The following is a 24,246-nucleotide window of genomic DNA, read 5'->3' as shown; positions in this document are numbered from 1 at the left end:
TAAGGTGATGTATCATGTTGATAGATATACAAATATTAAACAACACTTCCATCCCAGGGATAAATCCCACTTGATCATGTTGAATGACTTATTTAATGTAATATTGGATTCAGTTTACTAGTATTTTTTTGAGGCAGAATTAGTGTCTGTAGTTCTTTTTTTAGTGGTGTCTTTTTCTGGTTTTGGTATCAGGGTAATGCTGGACTCATAGAATGGATTTAGAAATTTTCTTTTCTTTTCCATCTTTTGGAATAGTTTGAGAAGAATAGATATTAACTCTTCTTTAAATGTTTGGTAGAATTAGCTTGTGAAGCTATCTGCTCCCTTCAGTTTTGTTTCTTGGGAGTTGATTATCGATTCAATTTCTATCCTTATCATTGGTCTCTCCAAGTTTTCTATTTTTTCCTATTTCAGTTTTGGTAGTTTTTATGCTTCTAGAAATTTATTCATTTCTTCCAGGTTGTCCAATTTATTGACATATAGTTTTTCATAATATTCTAATTATCTGTATTTCTGTGGTGCTCATTGTTATTTCTCCTAATTTCTGATTTTACTTATTTGAGTCCTTTCTTTTTTTCTTGATAAGTCTGGGTAGAGCTTTTTCAATTTTATTAATTTTTTCAAAAAATCAGCTCCTGGTTACATTGATCTGCTGTATTATTTTTGGGGGGTTTTTAGTTTGGGGTTTTTTTTAGTTTCTGTATCATTTATTTCTGCTCTAATCTTTATTTTTTCTTTCTTCTGCTGGTTTATGTTTTGTTTGTTGTTTTTTTCTAGCTCATTTATGTGTAAGTTTATATCGTTTATTTGAGATTTATCTTGCTTCTGTCAGTAAGCCTATATTCCTATAAACTTCCCTTGTAGAACTGCTTTTGTTGCATCTGAAATGTCTTGGATCAGGGGCACCTGGGTGGCTCAATCGGTTAAACATCCAACTTCAGCTCAGGTCATGATTTCACAGCTTGTGAGTTCGAACCCTGTGTCAGGTTCTGTGCTGACAGCCTGGAGCCTGCTTCTGATTCATTCTCTCTCTCTCTCTCTCTCTCTCTCCCTCTCTCAAAAATAAACATTTAAAAAATTGAAGCGTTTTTGGATCATTGTGTTTCAATTTTCTTTTGTTTCTATTTAGGTTTTTTTTAATTTCTTCTTTGATTTCCTGGTTGATCTATTCATTGTTTAGTAGCATGTTATTTAATCTCCATGTATTTGTGGTCTTTCCACATCTTTTCTTGTGGTTGACTTCTAGCTTCATAGCATAGTTGTCAGAAAAGATGCATGATATGAGGTTAATATTTTTTAATTTGTTGAGGCTTGTTTTTGAGCTAATATGTGATATATTGTGGAAAATGTTTCATGTGCACTGGAGAAGAATGTGCATTCTGCTGTTCTATGATGGAATGTTCTGAATATAGCTGTTTAGTCCATCTGGTCCAGTGTTTCATTCAAAGAAATTGTTTTCTTGTTGATTTCCTGCTTAGATGAGCTGTCCATTGATGTAAGTTAGGGTGTTAATGTCCCTTACTATTATTATGTTATTATCAATTCCTTTATGTTTATTATTGTTTTATATATTTGGATGCTCACACATTGTGTGCATATTTATAATTGTTTTATCTTCTTGTTGGATTGTCCCCTTTATTATTATATAGTGTCCTTCTTTGTCTCTTGTTACAGTCTTTGTTTTGAAGTTTATTTTTTCTGATTATGAGTATTGCTAGTCCAGCTTTCTTTTTGACATCCATTTGCATGATAGTTTCTCCATTTCCTCACTTTCAATCTGCAGGTGTCTTTAAGTCTAAAATGAGTCTTGGAGGCAGGATACAGATGGGTCTTGATTTTTTTTAATATTTGAGAGACAGAAAAAGACACAGTATAAACAGGGGAGGGGCAGAGAAAGAGGGATAACACAGAATCTGAAGAAAGCTCCAGGCTCTGAGCTGTCATCACAGAGCCCGATGTGGGGCTCGAACCCATGAACTGTGAGATCATGACCTGAGCCAAAGTCGGATGCTCAACCAACTGAGCCACCCAGGCGCCTCAGATGGGTCTTGATTTTTTATCCATTATGACACCCTATGTATTTTCATTGGAGTGTTTAGTCCATTTACATCAAAATTATTTTTTATATGTATTTATTGCCATTTCATTACTTTTTTTGTGCTTGTTCCTAGACATTTACTCTGATCTTTTCTTTCTCTCATGTTTTGCTGATTTTTAGTGATATATTTGGATTTCTTTCTCCTTATTCTTTGCATATTTATTAGTGGCTTTTGATGGTTAACCTTAGGTTTGCATATAACCTCTTCTGAAAATAGCAGTGTATATTAGGTTGATGGTTGTTCAAGTTTGAACTCATTCCTTTCTCCTCTCCTTGTCACATTTTTGATGTATGTTATTATATTTTATATCCCTTTTTGTGTGTGTGAATTCTTTGACTTATTTTTTTTTAGAAATATTTATTTTTACTGCTTTTGTGTTTCCTGAATTTATATTGTTTCCTTTGGTCTCTTCTTTTTACTCAAAGAGTCCCCTTTAATATTTCTTGCAAGGCTGGTTTAGTGGTCACAAACTCTTTTAGGTTTTGTTTCGGAAACCGTTTATCTCTCTTTCTATTCTGAATGATAGCCTTGCTGGATAGAGTATTCTTGGCTGTGGATTTTTCCCATTCAGCACTTTGAATATGTCATGCCACTCCCATCTGGTTTGCCAAGTTTCTGTTGATAAATCTCCAGCTAGCCTTATGGGGCTTTCCTTGTAAGTTAAGGACTTATTTTGTCTTGCTCCTCTTACGATTTTTCTTTATTATTTTTCAAAGTTAATAACAATTATGCCTCAGTGTTGACTTGCTTTTGTCGATTTTGATGGGACCTTTTCAAAATGATGTTGTTTTCCCAGTTTATGGAAGTTTTCAGTTATTATTTCTTTTTTTTAATATGAAATTTGTTGTCAAATTGGTTTCCATACAACACCCAGTGCTCATCACAACAGGTGACCTCCTCAATACCCATCACCCACTTTCCCCTCCCTCCCACCCCCAATCAACCCTCAGTTTATTCTTAGTTTTTAAGAGTCTCTTATGGTTTGGCTCCCTCCCTCTCTAACTTTTTTTTCTTTCCTTCCCCTCTTCCATGGTCTTCTGTTAAGTTTCTCAGAATCCACATAAGAGTGAAAACATATGGTATCTGTCTTTCTCTGTATGACTTATTTCAGTTAGCATAACACTCTCCAGCGTGGATGGAACTGGAGAGTGTTATGCAAAGCTATTATTTCTTCACATAAATTTTCTGCCCTTTTTCTCTCTCTTCTAGGACTCATATAATATGAATATTACTATGTTTGATGGAGTCACTGAGTTCCTTAAGTTTGTTTTTGTGCTATATAATTCTTCTTTCTCTCTTTTGTTCAGCTTTATGCTTTCCATTATTTTGTCTTCTAGGTCATTAATTTGTTTCTCAGATTCTTCTAGTCAGCTATTCATTCCATCAAGCATGTTTCTGATCTCGTTCACTGCACTCTTCATCTCTGATTCTTTTTTAACTTTTTTATCTCTGTGGTAAAGGCCTCCCATATGTCTTCCATTCTTTCCTCAAGCCCACTGAGTATCCTTATGATCACTGTTTAAGTTCTCCATCAGATATGTTACTTATATCTGTTTCACTTAGATCTCTGGCTGTGACCTTATCTTGTTCTTTCATTTGGGACAAATTCCTCTGTCTTCGTATTTTGTCTAAGTCTCTACTTTCTCTGTGTTAGAAAAGCCATTTATATCTCCTTCTCCTGAAAGCAATGGTCTTATGAAGAAGATATCATGTAATGCCCAGGTCGGCTTTCAGTAAGTGCCTCCATTGTGTATTGTGTGTGCTCTGCTGTTATATTCTGGCTCCTGTGTCCTTCATCCCAGTCATCTACAGAGGCTCTCCTTGCCTACTGTGGGCAATGTTTGGTCTCTGATCTGAATGTGATGAGTTTTAGCTAGGTGTGCTCTGGTCTGCTTGTGAAATGAGACCTGTCACAACCCCTACTGGAACTGAGGCCTTGTAAAACTCTCTGGTTGGGAGACATGGCATGTGTAGGGATTTTACTGGTTTTCCAGTGGAAAATCCTGCCAGACTAAGGAAAGCATGACTGAGAAGGGAAGTTCCACCAGAGCCAAAGGATTGGAGCTTGGTATAAGCAAGTTAGGCAGCCAGTGTCTGTGCTGTACTGCTTCCTGTAGGTGGCTCTGTGTTTATGCTGAGGGGTAGGGAAAGGAAATGATGGCCAACCAGTTCCTTTCCCTGACAGGTGTGTCCATAAATGCTCTCAGTGATGTTCTCTGATAAGAGCAAATAATCTCCCCACTGTGTGCCCCAAGTGTTCTTCAAATGATTGCTTTCATGCTGTCCTCCTCCGGGGTTGTTTGCCTGTCTTCTCTATAGGAGCAGCTCAGTGCCTTCTGGGCTCTATCCCAGCCAATCCTGCTGACCTTTTAAACTCTAGATTGTAATCCCTGCTGGTTGCAAGAACTCACGAAATTCAGCCCCTCTTGTTTTCCACACCAATGGCTTTGGGGAAATGTTCTCCTTGTGAATTTCCTTGTGTTCTTATCTCTCTCTTGCCCTTCTCCAAGGACCATAGAACACTTTTTTCCAAAGCACGTGAAATCCATTTGTCCGCTATACCATGTCTTGACACTTCCTGCTTTCTTAAGTGTACAGTCTTCTCTACCTTTAGTTGTGGAGTTTGTTCTGTCCAACTTTAGGTCAATTTCTGGAGTATTTTGGATGATGTGATAGTTATCTAGTTGTGTTTGTGGGACGAAGTAAGCCCAGGGTCCTACTCTGCTGCCATCTTCCTGCTCCTCTTTTAGTATTTACTACATACTGGTCTTGTATTTTTACCAATATTTTTATATTGTAAATGTATTCTCTAAGGTCACCACTGACCTCTTAATCCAATCACTATTTTATGAACTTCATTCTCTTTGTTCTTTTGGAAACATTTAAAATCAATGGCCATATTTTTCCTTAAGATTGTTCTTAAATCTAAATATTTTCTATTTGGATGTTTCTTTCAAATTGTAAACTTTAAAATAACTACAGTTTATAACCTAACTGTGAGTTTTGGGTATTTTAAACAACAGTAGTCCTCTTGCTTGTTCATGATGTAAACTGAAGAAATTTTCTGCTATCCCCTCACCACCATAACCAATATCTACCTTTCAAAAACATACATTTTTAAAGCCAACAAACTTATCTTAAAATCAACCATGTTCCTTTACCTCTAATTTTGAAATATTTCACTGGTTTCCTATATTTTGGAAAACAAAGTGGGCTCAGTGTAAATGTTCACATCATCTCCTTGTCCCTTATAGAAAGTATATTTCTCCCCTAATGCAGACTAACTTTTTTCCTTGGGCACTTAATAATCCAAATGAGTGAGTCATTTTTCCCACGTAAAAAGATTTGTAATTTGCTTTATTCCAACAAAATGTGATCAGTAGTATAAAGTCCCCAAATTCAGATTAATACAGCTGCTCTTATTTTTGTGTTTTCAAATTTTTTTCACAGTCTTTAGGGAGTAAATTTCAGAATTAAGTTCTCCTAAGATCATTTTAGAGTCCAAATGCCAGAACACAAACTCCCACCTGTCATTCTGTTGATTAAAGTTGGCTCTGGCATCTCCCCTAATTAGGGTTATTAGAGACATCACGTACACTTGACTACCTCTCAAGATGTTACCTATAAGTAAACAAAAATGTTTCTGATTTGTTTATATTGGATAAATAACAACTTCAAAATAGATGTTTCATTTCTCAAAAGATGATTCAAGTGGGGCAAGGCTGGAAGTGGACCTGGGGGGAAGGGGTTGGGTAAAAACAATGGATACTTGTAAATGATGACAAGATAACATTAAAGATAAATTAAACAATGGTATTATAACACATAGTCTCAGGAAAAAAAAATCACTTATCTGAAGAGCAAGGATATTAGCTTACTTTGGTGCATTCCTATACTACACACAAGACACAAGACTGTATCAACAATCAGAATTTTAAACTAGCATGTCAGAGTAACCTTGTCCCTGACGAAAGTTTTGTCAAGAGTCACTATTACAATAATTGAACTGTCATTTTCATTATACAGAATATCTTAGTTTGAGAAAACTGTACATCCAAAAAGATGCCACATATTATTTCAGGGTTCTCTTTCTGAGAACTCTAAGCAGTCTTTCATACTTACTAGTGGATTTTTCCTTTCTCCAGCTGGTAGTTCTTTGGCCTCTTCCATTATTTTCTTTCTCTGTAAGACAGAAGGTTGGGTAGGAGACTAAGGCTAGATTGTGGAGGGGGTTGCCTGAAATATAAGGTTGGCATTTTATTATAGTCATTGTAGGCTCTTGAGCAGCAAAAAGATTGGTGTATCCAAAGGTTAAAGAATGACCACTGTAAAAAATAAATAAATGAATAAAAAGAATGACCAGTGTGGCAGTGGTGTGTAAGATGATTTTGAGAGAAAAGAGCTTGAAATTAATGGGGCATGAGAAACATCTCCAGGAATTACAAAAGTTCAGCATGGCTAAAATACAAAGTGCATGTAAAAAGTACGTAATAATGTCATCTATGTATGAGGTAATGAGAGCCAGAAGTGAAGAAGTAACAGTAGGAATGAAGATAAATGAAGAGGGAAAGATTAAGACTTAGTATCAGACTATATAAAAGTTAGCTGGAACTGGAGCAAAATTGGGAAGGAGTCAGATTCCTCCTCCCTTCCCCCACCCCCAGCATCTATGGTGTTTTCCCTATCTGTAATTTTAACTTCAGTGTTTTCAAGTCTCAGATTTCCAGTGCCTTTTTGCTATTTTCCTCTTGCCACTATCAGCTTTAACAAAACTCTTCCAGACTCTTTCCATCTAACGGCAATGACAGAGTCTGATAAATTTGGGGATTGAATGACCTAAAGACAATGTCATTTTAACAGAAATTAAGGCTTGTTATATACTCTGCAGGATAAATTTCACATATTAGCTAAGATATGAATGGATGTGTTGTTCATCCTGGCACCCTAATACCATATGATCAAGTAGGATGGGCATCTCATACAGGAGATGACAAAAAGGAAACAACAAAGATGACTTTAGGGGCTTCTCTGTTAGATCTGAAGAATGCTGTTCATACTACCAGAACAAGAAGAATGGTGTTCATAATACCAGAACAAGAGATGGTGTGACTTGTTATTGTAAAACAAAAAGGGTAAGCCTGGCTAGAAAGACTTCTGAGCCTTATAAAGTGGGACACCTTGGGGGAGGAGCCAAGATGGCAGAACAGCATGGAAGGTTTTTGTGTGTCTGGCGTCCATGAAATACAGTCAGACACATTGAAAACTGATTAGAGGATTAACACAGCAATCTGCACAACCTGAACCACAGAATACAGCAGGTACGTGGCGTGGAGAGGTGAATTTGGGGAGTGAGAAGCCGCAAAAGGTAGGGAACCCCTTTTGTGGGTGGAGAGAGGATGGAGACTGGGGGGGAGCATACGGGAAAAGCACCCCTCCCCAAAAGCAGCTGGAGAGAAAGTGAAAAACTGGAAACAGCCGCAGGGACTAAACTAAAAAAGGAGAAAGGAGAAAGGAGAGGGTTTAAGTTCCATTAAGACTGTAAATAAGGGGAGTGCAGTCTGCAACTCCACAGCTCAATACCTGGAGGAGCTCTGGTGGGAAGGGTGAATCCCCAGGCACAGAGTGGGGTCCAGGAGGTTCTCGGGCCACACAGGAAAAAGCGGTTCCACTGCTGGAAGGACATTTGGTGGAGACTGTTGAAACCACCCGGTCCCAGCAGACCTCGGAAAATGGCCACATTCACTGGTGCTTGAACAAGGTCATTAAGGGTGAAGCCTGGTGCCAGATGTGTGTTGCGATTTTCTGTAATCCCTGAAACGCTGCTGCTACACTATCTCGAAAACTTTTTCTGGGGCAGGTTGGCACCTGGCCGCAGTCTCGGAGCACCAGCAGCAACAGGGTCCAGCAAGCAATCCTGGGTGCAGCCAACATTCGGCCATTGCTCAGTGAGACCCTCCTGCAGAGGGGCAGAACGGGTCAAAGCCAAAGTCCTTCAGAAGTAAGACGCCAGGGAAAACAGCTGCATCTGAGACAAAACTTGGGAGAGAGGTACTGCTTGGGACCTGGTCACGGAGAGTGAAAAGGCGGGGAGTGGACGAGAGCTGAAGACAGAGGACAGGTGCACAATTGCTGATCCAGAAGAGACTGGGTAGCTGGGTGGCGACATACCGCTCCCGCGCAGGCGCATAAGCACCTACAAGCACTGCAACAATCCACCACAGTAGGCTAGCAGCGCCATCTAAAGACTAAAGCGGAGCTGTTACACTGAGCCCCTCCCAACAGGGCCAACTTCACTCTTCAAGAACACAAGTCTCACAGCCGGCTTAGATTATGGACTACAAACTGCTACATAGACTGACTTCTAGGGGCAAATGAAATAATTTCAGTCCTACTTCAATCTGTTAGCAGGTTCATCTATTCAATTTTCTTTTTTCTTTTTTTTCTTTTTCTCTTTTACACTTCTTTTCTTTTTCTTGAATAGAGAAAGAAAAATTTCATTTTTATTTTCAATTTTTATTAAAAATATTTTTTTAATTTTTATTACTATACTTTTTAGTTTTGTGTAATTTTTTTTCAAATTCTATTTTACTTCCATCATTTTATTTTAGTCTACTTCAGTGTATTCAACTTTTCAAATTTTCAAGCAATTTCCTTTTTACTTTTTTCTTTCTCTTTTTTCTGCTTTTCATTTTGTTTCTTGAATGCAGAAAGAGAAAAACTTCATTTTACTTTCAATTTCTATTAAAAATATCTTTAATTTTTTACTATATTTTTTAGTTTTATGAAATTTTTTTCAAATTCTATTTTATTTTCATCATTTTTTGTAGTCTACTACAGTGTATTCACTTTTTTAAATTTTCAAATGATTTCCTTTCCTTTTCTTTCTTTTTTAAATATTTTCTTTTTTTAATTTCTTTTCTTTTTCTTGAATACTGAAAAAGAAAAACTTCATATTTATTTTCATTTTTATTAAAAATATTCTTTAATTTTTTTCTATTGTATTGTTTACTTTTGTGTATATTTTTTCAAATTCTATTTTACCCCATCATCTCATTTTAGTCTACTTCAATGTATTTGTTTTTTCAAATTCTCAAACAACTTCATTTTTTTTCTTTTTCACACTTTTTTTTCTCTAATCTGTCAAAGAACTTTCAACACCCAGACCAAAACACACCTAGGATCTAGCATCATTTATTCGATTTTATTCTGTGGATGTGTTTTTAATTTTTAATATTAACATTTTTTTAATTTTAATTTTTTCGTAATTTCAAATTATCTACCTCATTAATTCCTTTTCTCCATTCAAAATGACAAAAGGAAGGAATTCACTCCAAAAGAAAGAGCACAAAGAAACGACAGCCAGGGATTTAACTAACATAGACACAAGCAAGATGTCTGAACCATAATTTAGAATCACAATAATAAGAATACTAGCTGGAGTCAAAAATAGACTCTAGATTGCAGATTGTGAGCTGCAATCACAGATGGATGCAGCGGTGGCAAGGATTGATGAGGCAGAACAGAAAATCAGCAATATCCAGGACAAACTTATGCAGAATAATGAAGCAGAAAAAAAGAGGAAGATTAAGGCAAAAGAGAACGATTTAAGAATTAGAGAGATCAGTGACTCATTAAAAAAGAACAACATCAGAATCATAGGGGTCGCAGAGAGGAAGAGAGAGAAATAGGGGTAGAAGTGTTATGTAAGCAAATCATAGCAGAAAACTTTCCTAACCTAGGGAAAGACACAGACATCAAAATCCAGGAAGCAAAGAGGACCTCCATTACATTCAACAAAAACCGACCATCAACAAGGCATATCATAGTCAAATTCACAAAATACTCAGACAAGGAGAGAATCATGAAACCAGCAAGGGAAAAAAAGTCCCTAACCTACAAGAGAAGACGGACCAGGTTTGCAGCAGACCTATCCAGAGAAACATGGCAGGCCAGAAAGGAGGGGCAGGATATATTCAGTGTACTGAATTAGAAAAATATGCAGCCAAGAATTCTTTACCCAGCAAGGCTGTCATTCAAAATAGAAGGAAAGATAAAAGTTTCCCAGACAAACAAAAATTAAAGCCGTTTGTGACCACTAAACCAATAAATTTTAAGGGGGACTCTCTGAGGGAAGAAAAGATGAAGAAATATATATATATATATATATATATATATATACACACACACACATATATATATGGTATATATATATACCAAAAGCAACAAAGATTAGAAAGGTCCAGAGAACACCACCAGAAACTCCAACACTACAAGCATCATAATGGCAATAAATTCATATCTTTCAGTACTCACTCTAAACATGAATGGACTCAATGTTCCAATCAAAAAACATAGGGTAACAGAATGGATAAGAAAAAAGATCCTTCTATATGCTGTTTACAAGAGACCCACTTTAGACTTAAAGACACCTTCAGATTGAAAATAAGGCAATAGAGAACCATCTATCATCCTAATGGTCAACAAGAAAGCTGGAGTAGCCATACTTATATCAGATAATCTAAACTTTAAAATAAAGACTGTATCAAGGGATGCAGAAGGACATTATATCATAATAAAAGGGTCTATCCACCAAGAAGACCTAACAATTATAAACATTTATGCACCAAATGTGGTACCACCCAAATATATAAATCAATTGATCACAAACATCAAGAAACTCATCTTTAGTAATACCATAATAGTAGGAGACTTCATCTCCCCATTCACAGCAATGGACAGATCATCCAGTCAAAAAATCAACAAGGAAAAAATGGCTTTGAATGACACACTGGACCAGATGGACTTAACAGATATATTCAGAACATTTCATCCTAAAGAAGCAGTATATATATTCTTCTCCAGTGCACATGGAACGTTCTCCAGAATAGACCATATACTGGGACACAAATCATCCCTAAGTAAGTACAAAAAGATTGAGATCATACCGTGTGTCTTTTCATACCACAATGCTATGAAACTCAAAATCAACCACGAGAAAAAATTTGGAAAGGTAACAAATACTTGGAGACTTAAGAACATCCTACTAAAGAATGAATGGGCTAACTAAGCAGTTAAAGAGTAAATTAAAAAGTATATGGAAGTCAATGAAAATGATAATACCAGAAGCCAAAATCTCTCAGATACAGCAAAGGTGGTCATAAGAGGAAAGTATATAGCAATCCAGGCCTTCCTAAAGAAAGAAGAAAGATCTCTGATACACAACCTAACCTTACACCTTAAGGAGCTGGAAAAAGAACAGCAAATAAAACCCAGAACCAGCAGAAGACAGGAAATAATAAAGATCAGAGCAGAAATTAATGCTATCGAAACCTAAAAAGCAGTAGAACAGATCAATGAAACCAGAAGCTGGTTCTTCGAAAGAATTAACAAAATTGATAAACCACTAGCCAGTTTGACCAAAAAGAAAAAGGAAAGGGCACGAATAAATAAAATCAAGAATGAAAAAGGAGATATCACAACCAACACAACAGAAATAAAAACAATAATAAGAGAATATTATAAGTAATTATATGCCAATAAAATGGGTAATCTGGAAGAAATGGAAGAATTCCTAGAAATATATACACTACCAAAACTGAAACAGGAGGAAATAGAAAATTTGTACAGACCCATAACCAATAAGGAAATCGAATTAGCAATCAAAAATCTGCCAAAAAACAAGAGTCCAGGGCCAGATGGCTTTCCAGAGGAATTCTAGCCAACATTTAAGAAAGAGTTAACACCTATTCTCTTGAAGCTGTTCCAAAAAATAGAAATGGAAGGAAAACTTCCAAACTCTTTCTATGAAGCTAGCATTACCTTGATTCCAAAACTAGACAGAGACCCCACTAAAAAGAAGTATAGAGCGATTTCCCTGAAGAACATGGATGCAAAAATCCTCAACAAGATATTAGCCCACCGGACCCAACAAAAAATTTTTAAAAAATATTACCACGACCAAGTGGGATTTATACCTGGGATGCAAGGCTGGTTCAATATCCGCAAAACAATTAACATGATTCATCACATCAATAAAAGAAAGGACAAGAAATACATGATCCTCTCAATAGATGCAGAGAAAACATTTGACAAAATACAGCATCCTTTCTTGATAAAAACCCTCAAGAAAGTAGGGATAGAAGGAGCATACCTCAAGATCATAAAGGCCATATATGAACAACCCAATGCTAATATCATCCTCAATGGGGAAAAACTGAGAGCTTTCCCCCTAAGGTCAGGAACAAGACAGGGATGTCCACTCTTGCCACTGTTATTCAACATACTATTGGAAGTCCTAGCCTCTGCAATCAGACAACACAAAGAAATAAAAGGCATCCAAATCAGCCAGGAGGAGGTCAAACTGTCACTCTTCGCAGATGACATGATACTCTATATGGAAAACCCGAAAGATTCCACCAAAAACCTGCTAGAACTGATCCATGAATTCATCAAAGTTGCAGGATATAAAATCAATGCACAGAAATAGGTTGCATTCCTATACACCAACAATGAAGTGACAGAAAGAGAAATCAAGGAATAGATCCCATTTACAGTTGCACAAAACCCATAAAACACCTAGGAATAAATCTAACCAAAGAGGTGAAAAATCTATACACTGAAAACTATACAAAGCTTATGAAAGAAATTGAAGAAGACACAAAGAAATGGAAAAAGATTCCATGCTTCTGGATAGGAAGAACAAATATTGTTAAAATGTCGATACTACCCAAAGCAATCGTCATATTGAATGCAATCTCTATCAAAGTAACAGCAACATTCTTCACAGAACTAGAACAAATAATCCTAAAATTTATATGGAACCAGAAAAGGCCCCGAATAGCCAAAGCAATATTGAAGAAGAAAACCAAAGCAGGAGACATCACGATCCCAGACTTCAAGCTACACTACAAAGCTGTAATCATCAAGACAGTATGGTACTGGCACAAGAACAGACACTCAGAACAATGGAACAGAATAGAGAACCCAGAAATGGACCCACAAATGTATGGCCAACTAATCTTTGACAAAGCAGGAAAGAATAGCCAATGGAATAAAGACAGTCTCTTCAGCAAGTGGTGCTGGGAAAACTGGACAGCGACATGCAGAAGAATGAACCTGGACCACTTTCTTACACCATACACAAAAATAAACTCAAAATGGATGAAAGACCTCAATGTAATACAGGAAGCTATCAAAATCCTTGAGAAGAGAGCAGGCAAATACCTCTTTGATTTTGGCCGCAGCAACTTCTTTCTCAACACGTCTCTGGAGGCAAGGGAAACAGCGAAAATGAACTACTGGGACCTTATCAAAATAAAAAGCTTCTGCACAGCGAAGGAAACAATCAGCAAAACTAAAAGGCAACCGACAGAATGGGAGAAGATATTTGCAAATGACATATGAGATAAAGGGTTAGTATCCAAATTCTATAAAGAACTTATCAAACTCAACACCCAAAAAACAAAGAATCCAGTGAAGAAATGGGCAAAAGACATGAATAGACACTTGTCCAAAGAAGACATCCAGATGGCCAATCGACACATGAATAAATGTTCAACATCACTCATCATCGGGGAAATACAAATCAAAACCACAATGAGATACCACCTTACACCTGTCAGCATGGCTAACATTAACAACTCAGGCAACAACAGATGTTGGCAAGGATGTGGAGAAAGAGGGTCTCTTTTGTATTGTTGGCGGGAATGCAAGCTGGTGCAGCCACTCTGGAAAACAGTATGGAGGTTCCTCAAAAAACTAAAAATAAAACTACCCTACAACCCAGCAATTTCACTACTAGGCATTTATCTACGGAATACAGGTGTGCTGTTTCGAAGGGACACATGCACCCCCATGTTTATAGCAGCACTATCAACAATAGCCAAAGTATGAAAAGAGCCCAAATGTCCCTCGATGGATGAATGGATAAAGAAGATGTGGTATATATATACAATGAAGTATTACTTGGAAACCAAAAGAATGAAATCTTGCCATTTGCAACTATGTGGATGGAACTGGAGGGTATTATGCTAAGTGAAATTAGTCAGTCAGAGAAAGACAAAAATCATATGACTTCACTCATATGAGTACTTTCCGAGGCAAAACATATGAACATAAGGGAAGGGAAGCAAAAATAATATAAAAAGAGGGCGGTGGACAAAACAGAATAGACTCGTGAATATGGAGAACAGAGGGTTCCTGGAGGGGTTGTGGGAGGGGGGATAGGCTAAATGGGTAAGGGGCACTAAGGAATCTACTCCTTTCATCATTGTTGCACTATATGCTAACTAATTTGGATGTAAATTTTAAAAAATTAAAAATTAAAAAACAAAAGAAAGTGGGACAGCTTTACATCATAAGATTAGCACTAGTTTAGAAAACACTAAAAATGCTTGTGTTGCCTTTAGAGGTTCTGACCAAGTTCATATCCTGAGAGCAGCTAATACATTCAAAGAAGAATTGAGTATATCTCTCAGACGTTAACCTAAAACTCAGGGAATATCTTAATAGTCTTAAATCAAGCTTTCAAACAACTTTTGTCCATATTTCTCTTCAGTAAAGCCATAGATCTCTCATCCTACTTGCTCTTTTTCCCTAGGATTAAAGTAAACCAAGGAAAAAAAGTACCCTGGCCTTCATAGTTTTATACAATGGGAAACTGAAAGGAAATTCAGAGATCATATAATATAAACCTATTGAATTGCAAATAAGTGAAAAGATCACAGGGTGGAAGTGATTTATTCAAGATCACACAATTAATCACCCACCATAGTCTGAGGATGGTCCAGGTCTTATGCCTATCAGTTCTACAAACTTTGTACCATGTTCATTGTCTTTCTCCATGCAAAGATTCTCTCTTATTTTGATAAGACATTAATGAAAGTATATAAAAATTAATTCAAATCACCCAATATTTAAAACACATTGAACTGTACATAGCATGAAATACAAAAAGAATAAGACTTGTTTTTTGTTATTTAATTCTAGTAGAACTGGAGTGGGAATTATGAAGAAGTTTAAATTGAAAAACCAGGAGATGACTATGACACAAAACAAGAAATGAAAATGATCAAGAACAGTAAAAACAAAATACTGCAGAACTTTAATGGAGAAAGATACTAAATTAGATTGAGAAGAACAGGAATGACTTTTTTTGATTAAAAATAAAAAAGAATCACTATTACTATCTTCATTTGATAGAAGACACAAGCCTAGGGACACTTGTAGATCATCAGCTCTACCCAGACCACGCTTAGAGAACACAAAGTGTATAAGTCATTCTTGTTTGTAGGTAGTTCTAATGCAGCAACAATAAAGACTATGGTACATGAATTGGGACCTTGTATTCTCAGATTATCTCTGTATTTCTTATTTCCCTCATTCACTGGAGCTTGACCATGTTACAGGTTCAATGGAAACTAAGGGCTGAAGGAAAGAAATTTACACACACACACACACACACACACACACACACACACACACATGTTCATGGACTTCAAATGACCCAAATAAAAGATCTTAGCAACTCCTGAATTAAATAATTAAAATTAAAAAATCACATACTCATACTCTTACTTTTTTGTCTGATGCCTACCCACCCAATCACCCAGATAAGAATGGTAGAATCTAATTTTGGCAGAAGCTGCTGTCAGAGACAGGAATCCTCTAGGAAACTGAAAAAAAAAAAGGTAAGGAGCCAAGTTTTAAATGCCCACTATGTGCAAAGATCAGGATTTCTTAGGAAATAATAGAAGACACCTCAGAATCCCAAACTTGAGGAAACACTACCCTGTTGCCCGGACAATGTGACATTTACTTATTTGTACATGTAGTGTGAATTAAGTTATAATTGCACAGCTACCATGGAAATGGATAACTAGTACATTAGTCTGGTAATATTATACTTCTCACAGATAGGTCTTAGAAATTCATAAACTTTCTTTCTCTTTCCACACTAGGAAAAAATATGTTTTGTCTAAATACAAAATTGTGACAGAGCCAAAGTTAATTTTCTCTATAAATAAATGGGATTATATAATTTAAGGTTCAGAGAAGACTTTTTTCATTCGATATTCTGTCAGTATACCATTATTGATTACAGAGACCTAGGACAAGCTAAGTAAAAAAAAAAGTTTACTGAATAAAAGCCAACGCAGTTTGACTAATTTGACTAATTCCCCACCTTCAGTCCATACTTCATCCAGACTGCTAGTAGTACATTACCTATGTCAACTCCTTACCTGGAGAAGGAGGGAAATTCATAAAGGGAAAAGAAGTTGGAGAAGATCTTAAAAATGATTATCTGAACACAGGGTGGATTCAAAAAGCAATATTATAGCTGTAGGTTGAGATTCCTACTTTTAAAATATATCTATATTTTATATTTCTGAATTTCCTTTATTTTCCTTGTGATTTCCTTTTTTTTCAGCAGAGTTCTTTACAAAGGCCCAGTGTGTTTATACTTGCTAAGAATAAACTGGAGGAAGGTGTTTATTTTGTTGGTACTTAGACCATAGATAAATAAAAAAGTGGCCAGTCTCCGTAGTCCTTGCAGACAGGGATGAAAATTGCCATAGGGAAATACAAATTTAGGGGGAAGTGTCCAGGTTGCTAATGTTTCATGAAAACCCTTCTTTGTTCATTTCTTGGAGATTTGTTATACTTTGTTAGATTTTCTGATATAGCTTAATTGAAGAGAAGAAGCATATACTCATGAAAAGTTAACTGTACAAACTACAAAACAGTTGGTTTCTGCAGGTATATAATATATGCCAAATTAGTGATATAAACAATAACTACTATTATGAGATTTTTAGGGAGAAGAGTCCAAGGTCCTCTAATCTATTATTCCTTAAAGGAAAATTGTCCCTAAACCATTCCAGACAGATATATTTGAAATTTTTAATGTTCTAAGTCTTCTTTCTAGCAAACTATATCTTCAGATATGAACTTCCAAATTATTTCCCCTTTGAACTTAATACCAAATGGTTTAGAAAAGAAAATAGGGAAAATATCATGGTTTCATAGAGAGAGGAGTATTTTTATGATACTGTGTTCATCTTTAGATATGGAAGCTTTCTGCACACAGAAACAAATATCTGTGATCAGCCTTGGCCTGTATTCCAAGTTTCTTCCCTGGGGATGTAAAAATGAATGGAAGGAAAGAAGGAAGCATGGAATCCAATAACTAGCCCTAAATCTGTCCTAAAGCTGTGATGTCCCATGACACACTCTGGATCTGTACTTAAGGCCACTAAGCTCCCATGACCCTTCCAGAATACTTCTAATGTCATTAACTTCTTTTTCAATCTTATGATTTCAGCTTAGGCTTCATCTGAAATTACATTATAAGAAGCACTGACCACTAACTAGGAACATTTGTGAAAGGCACTGCAGTGTCAGAAAGAGGTATGGCTCCATTTTCTAAATCAATCTTGTTTCTTCAACTTGCAAATTATCTTAACAAAGTAACTTTTTTTGTCATCTTCACCAAAAATTAATTTTATTTATGTTTATTGCTTGTTTATATTAACCAATTAATAGCCCATTTGCTTTGTTCTAAGATAGTTCTTATCATACTGTGTTGTAACCTCTCCATACTTCTGAGTCATCACTCCTCTCCATGAACAGATTATGAGCTGCTTGAAGGCATGGATGGGATCTTAGGTATCTATGTATCCTTACAGCATAGATCTCATTATTGGGGGATCATACATAGTAAGTTCTATAAAAATGAATTAAATGCTGTTTAAGATAAGCAAAGCCATCATTTGTGAAATGAGTGCCTTAGACTAAGTGATCTCTACCCCTCTAGGATTCATTACTTGTTTGAAAGTTTTATAATTTTATTTTTATAACCTAATATAAGTCATGGATGTGACTTAATTATAAACAATTGAAACTAAATACAAACATTACTAGGAAAACTTAATTTGGTCTGTAAGGGCTGGAAAGTTTATTAATGGGACAAATGACCATCCGTTTTTCATTAATTTATTTATCAGTTTTATTTGGCATCTTTTATTCAAAGATCTGGGAATTTCAAATTTCTAATATTTAACAGAAAAATAAATGGGTATTCTGTGTCAAGATATGAATGTTTTTTTTTAATTTTTTTTAACGTTTATTTATTTTTGAGACAGAGAGAGACAGAGCATGAATGGGGGAGGGTCAGAGAGAGGGAGACACAGAATCTGAAACAGGCTCCAGGCTCTGAGCGGTCAGCACAGAGCCCGACACGGGGCTCGAACTCACGGACCGCGAGATCATGACCTGAGCTGAAGTCGGTGGCTTAACCGACTGAGCCACCCAGGCGCCCCAAGATATGAATGTTTTTTAATCTTACAGTTAGCTTTATTATTTAGTGCTTTCCTTAATACTTTAGGAAGCAACTTTGCTTTAGGCTCTGAGGGTGGAAAAATTTTAAATGATATTGGAATGCAAAGATAACTCTAAGTGGTTTTAAATTATAAATAATACTTTAAGGGGCACCTGGGTGGCTCAGTCAGTTAAGTGTCCAACTCTCGGTTTTGACTTAGGTCATGATCTCAAGGTTCATGGGTTTTGAGCCCTGCATCAAGCTCCACTCTGACAGTGTAGAGCCTACTTGGGATTCCCTCTCTCTCTGCCCATCCCCTGCTCATTCTCTCTCTTAAAATAAGTAAATAAACTTAAAAAAATACTTTAAGATAACAAACTTGTTCATCGTTCATGTATTCATTCATTCAACCAAAATTTATTGAGCAATTATGGTCAAGGTACATATGTATTAGCCCTGTGTGACATGCTTTCTTATATATCAACAAGATAGTCTGTAAGGGAAGACAAATATATGTACAAATTGCTGATCTGAAAGATAAATTTAAAGTTCCCCAGAAGAGAATATGATAGAAATTACTGTGGAAGGAGGATAAGGAAATTCTTAGTCAAGGAGGGTGTAATTTGAGCTAAAGGGTGGGTAGATTTTGCATACACATAGATGAAACAAAAAGCATTTAGGGAAAAAGAAATACCATGAAAAAAGATAGCAGATGGGAAAACATGTAACACATGTCCCTAGCATAATAAAATAGTTGTTTCATTGAAGTACAGTGTGTGCAGGGGTGCCTGGGTGTCTCAGTCGGTTAAGTATCCAACTCTTGATATTGGCTCAGGCCATGATCTCTCTGTGAGATCAAGCCCCGGATAGGGCTCTGGGCTAACATCACAGAGCCTGCTTGAGATTTTTTCTCTCCCTCTCTCTGCCCCTCCCCTGCTCATGCTCTATCTCAAAATAAATAAATAAACATTTTTTAAAAAAGAAATATAGGGTGTGTAAAAGAGAAAAGTGAAAGAGAAGCTATGAAAATTCAGTTGCAACTAGAGTGTTAGAGATCCTTAAATATCAGGCCAAGAAGTTTGGATTTTATTCTGAAGGCACTCAATGACCATTGAAGGTTTTAGAACAGAGTATGACATAGTTGAAAGCTCCAATATAGGGAAATTATTCTGGAAATTATGTAGTGAGTAAAGGTGGTGGTAGGAAAGACAGATGGCAATTATCTAATATCTTTCAAGTGTAGTTCTTAAAACAAAAATCTCAACAGCACCATCTAGTGCCTCAGCATAACACTGCCCAGTTTGTGGAAAACCTAGTAATAGAGCTAACAAAAAAAGACTAGATTAAGCTTAGGTGGTTTCCCTTTTTCCCATAATTGCACCTGAGTTCAGGGAGCCAATGGTGAAAGAGGTGGGTAGCTGGAAAAAAACCTGAGAAATAAATCAGAAGTTGGGAATAGTCACCTCGTTTTTTTCTTTGATCTTAGATATCCACCCTCATTGTTTTTGTCATATACCAACAGTTCTTGGTGAAAAATAATGAAATTTTTTAATCAAAGAAAAAATGGAACTGGCCAAGTCGTTAGCAGTAGTAAACCCGGGAAGTTATATCCCACCTACAACCACTACCATAGCTGTCTGTTTCTGTATTTATAATTCAGAGACAAGATCAGTCCCTTCTATTGTTGGGGCTTCTTTATATTCAGTCAGTCTTTCCACCTTACAAACCCCAACCAACTCTTTCTTACTAGGGAGCAGAAACCGTGTAAAAGTCCAAGAAATAAGACTTCAGTAAAAAATTATCCACTATATTATACATTGATGAGGTGCTCCCACTTTCTTAAAGAATAAAAGAATCTGGAGGAACACTAGAAATCATTACTTCTACATTGTCTCATCCCTAGCTCTATCTAATCAGAGCTTGTTTACTGCCCTAATTGACTGTCTTGATATAACTTAACTAAATTAGACCAAGTAACAACCCCTTGGTATAAAGAGAAATGATCATGTATTGTTGAATAGTATGACTTTGAGAGTGAGTCTAGGAAGAGAACAAGGATAAACAGTTACAACAATACACTTACCCAGAAAGTATATTTCAACTAATTATGCTACATCTTTCCTCAGAGCCTTAACTTATGGTGCAGATTTTAGAAACGTGTTTTACCTCTGGAACTTTTTTCTCTAATTAAAGCAACTGGATGAGCATCAACCAGCAGATGTTACCTAGGAAGCTTTCTTGAAGAAAACAAGCATTTTCACCTAGGTCGTATTCTCCAAGTGAATTCAATGCTCTTCCAATAGGTAGATGATGATAGATATATAACTATAGGTAGATAGAAGATAGATGAAATTTATATTTATGAAACTACTATCTTTAAAGATTTTATCTAATAGAGAAACAAACTCAATTAAAAGGAAGATTTACAGAATAGTACTAGAGTAATATGAATTAAAGAAAAGCAGAGATGTTTTAGCTAGGTCTTGAAGATTAAGAGTAAGTCCATTAGGCAAGCTTGGATGGAAAAAAGAGGGGAAAAAGAGTTTTCTCTGAGCCTGTAGGTCCCAAACCCTTCTCTTGGAGGCAAGATGCAGCTGAATATCTCTTCATTTCCCCAGCACCTGTGCTTCCTACCATGGTCAAAAAGTATATATAATGACACTACAAAGTGAAATCTTAGTACTTCCTGTAATTTATTGTCTGGTAAAAAATGGCAAGAAATATATATATATATATATATATATATATATATATATGTATGTATGTATTTTAGGCACCAAGCAGACATTCCTAGAGAAATATGGATGGAGTTGGAAATCTGACAGTTTCTTCTGGCAGTAATAACACGTGCAATGATACCATTGATGACTTCCGCAATCAAGTGTATTCCACCCTGTACTCTATGATCTCCGTTGTGGGCTTCTTTGGCAATAGCTTTGTGCTCTATGTCCTCATAAAAACATATCATGAGAAGTCAGCTTTCCAAGTATACATGATTAATTTAGCAGTAGCAGATCTACTGTGCGTGTGTACACTGCCTCTCCGTGTGGTCTATTATGTTCACAAAGGCATTTGGCTCTTTGGTGACTTTTTGTGCCGCCTCAGCACCTATGCCTTGTATGTCAACCTCTATTGTAGTATCTTCTTTATGACAGCCATGAGTTTTTTCCGGTGCATTGCAATTGTTTTCCCAGTCCAGAACATTAATTTGGTTAAACAGAAGAAAGCCAAATTTGTGTGTGTTGGCATTTGGATTTTTGTAATTTTGACCAGTTCTCCATTTTTAATGTCCACATCTTACAAAGATGAGAAAAACAATACCAAGTGCTTTGAGCCTCCACAGGACAATCAGGCTAAAAATCATGTTTTGGTCTTGCATTATGTGTCATTGTTTGTCGGATTTATTATTCCTTTTGTTATTATAATTGTCTGTTACACAATGATCATTTTAACCTTACTGAAAAATTCAATGAACAAAAATCTGTCAAGCCGTAAAAAAGCTATAGGAATGATCATAGTTGTGACAGCTGCCTTTCTGATCAGCTTCATGCCATATCATATTCAACGCACCATCCACCTTCATTTTTTGCACAATGAAACTAAACCCTGTGATTCTGTTCTTAGAATGCAAAAGTCAGTAGTCATAACCTTGTCTCTGGCTGCATCAAATTGTTGCTTTGACCCTCTCCTATATTTCTTTTCAGGGGGGAACTTTAGGAGAAGGCTGTCTACAATTAGAAAGCATTCTTTGTCCAGTGTGACTTATGTACCCAAGAAAAAAGCCTCTTTGCCAGAGAAAGAAGAAATATGTAAAGAATAATTTAAGCCTATTTCTAATGCAAATCAATGAAAAGCGTTTCCCAAACAAGTATTATCTCAAACTATTTGTAATAAAAATAAGAATTTCCATTAATAATTTACAAATACTTAAATGAATGTGTGCCTATAAATATATCTCATTTATGAATCCACACTGTTAGGGGTCGTAAAGATATTTTAAGTGTTAAAAATTCGGTCCACAACTATGAACTAAATTATAAGTGGTTTGATCATTCACCAAAAGGTGAAGAATATTTTTGTCTTGGCATTGTAAAAAAATGGATCTGAGATCAAAGTTTTTCTCCTCAAATAAAAACTTTACAAAGGATAAGAAATAGCTTTTTAAGATACAAAATTAGCAATTAGTCCCCAGTCATCTTAACATATCCCTTTGCAGACATGTCATCAGATGAGAACTGGAATAACCGAGGACCTACATAAAATGTCCCATCACCCTCTTTCTTTGTAATATTGACTGACTAGGCAAAGTAGGGCCATTTTTTCTCCAAAATAGAATATGCAAGTGATAGAACAGTAATATCCAACCAAATAGTCCTAAAGGCCCCATGCAATGTGCAATCTGGAAACTGAAGAATATAAGCCTGGTCAAAAACCAGTTTGTGTCCAGTTTTCTTCTGCTCCTAACCCCAGGCTCTCAAAAGAGAATAGTGGAGTTTTTGTGGCTTATTGACATTATTATAGGTAATTCTCTCCCTATATGACATACAATCCTTCCTTAAGAAACTAGACAACTGGCACCCCCATATATGAACAAAAGTAATTTAAAATTTATCTAAAGAAGAGAGAAGGGATTCTACTTTTCTTCTACATGCTTATTACTGGTATCAAAACTAGCTCCAATAGGTTTCTGAATAAAAATTTGAATGTTGATATTACAAATTGTTTTTTTTTTTTAATTTTTTTTTCAACTTTTTTTTAATTTATTTTTTGGGACAGAGAGAGACAGAGCATGAACGGGGGAGGGGCAGAGAGAGAGGGAGACACAGAATCGGAAACAGGCTCCAGGCTCCGAGCCATCAGCCCAGAGCCTGACGCGGGACTCAAACTCACGGACCGTGAGATCGTGACCTGGCTGAAGTCGGACGCTTAACCGACTGCGCCACCCAGGCGCCCCGATATTACAAATTGTTTTAAGAAGTACTTATATTTATACAACTATGTCAGAGATTTTGCTCTATGATATACATTTATGAGTAGAAGTTATGTTTTATTATTATTTTATACTTTTTACTTCTTTATTGGCATATTGACAGGAGTATCAAGGATATATTTACAGTGGGTTTTATATTACAGTGGAATCTTTGTTCTTAAGACACAACTTGATTATAGCTGAAATATAATATTCATGGCAAGGTTTTGCTGAAGTGTGGTCTGTTCCTTTATTCTGTGTTTCAAAAGGCACATTACCTCAGAGGAAATAAATGATAATGGTGAAGAAAAAAAGAAAGTTATGAAAGGAGAAGTTCTATCTGAATCTTCCATGTGTATGTTATTTCTATTTCACTTCTAATGTTGCAGCCCTTTAGGAAAACACTCAAAACAGAAAGAAAGAGGACTTCTAAGGCATAGTAATAACTGGTGCCCACTTATTTTTATTTTTAACATACCTGAGATTTAGCAGTATCTACACTTTTATCCTATACCATTTTTCCTTGGTTGAGACAAAGATCAAACATACTATTTATCAAAAAAATCAGTCCTCATTTATCATGTACTAAGCTTTCTGTTATTCAGTAAGTATAGTGTGGTAGAAGAGCACTAAATTGGAAGCTAGAACACCTGGTTGCTAATATTGTCTCTATTACTTACAAGTGGTGTAACTTTAAGCAAGTGACATGAGTTCTGATATTCAGCTTCCTCATTTATAAAATAAGAATAATAATACTTCTGCCTTATTACAGGGCATTTTTGAAACTCAAATGTGATCATAACATACATACAGATGTTATACAGATGTTAAAGCTTTACTTTTAAATAATTTTAAAGTAT

General features: G+C 36.0%; 1 protein-coding gene across 3 annotated transcripts in view; it reads left to right on the top strand.

Annotated features, from left to right (window-relative positions):
- The window catches only part of CYSLTR1 (cysteinyl leukotriene receptor 1), a 46,216-nt gene extending 23,087 nt beyond the window's left edge, over nucleotides 1-23,129 (top strand). For 2 of the 3 annotated variants that reach the window (XM_015538268.2, XM_042974327.1), the window contains exons 2-3: nucleotides 17,422-17,507; nucleotides 21,191-23,129. In XM_015538268.2, the coding sequence (XP_015393754.1) occupies nucleotides 21,218-22,237 (1,020 nt within the window). In that variant the 5' untranslated portion in view covers nucleotides 17,422-17,507; nucleotides 21,191-21,217 and the 3' untranslated portion in view covers nucleotides 22,238-23,129. Of the gene's footprint in view, nucleotides 1-15,056; nucleotides 15,788-17,421; nucleotides 17,508-21,190 lie in introns of those variants that run through there. The other variant, XM_042974326.1, reaches the window with a different exon arrangement.
- Nucleotides 23,130-24,246: the final 1,117 nt, after the last annotated feature.

Source organism: Panthera tigris, chromosome X, assembly GCF_018350195.1.
Source record: "Panthera tigris isolate Pti1 chromosome X, P.tigris_Pti1_mat1.1, whole genome shotgun sequence".
Taxonomy (NCBI): Eukaryota; Metazoa; Chordata; class Mammalia; order Carnivora; family Felidae; genus Panthera; species Panthera tigris.
Note: the sequence above shows the minus strand (reverse complement) of the source record. Positions and strands in the feature narration are given on the sequence as shown.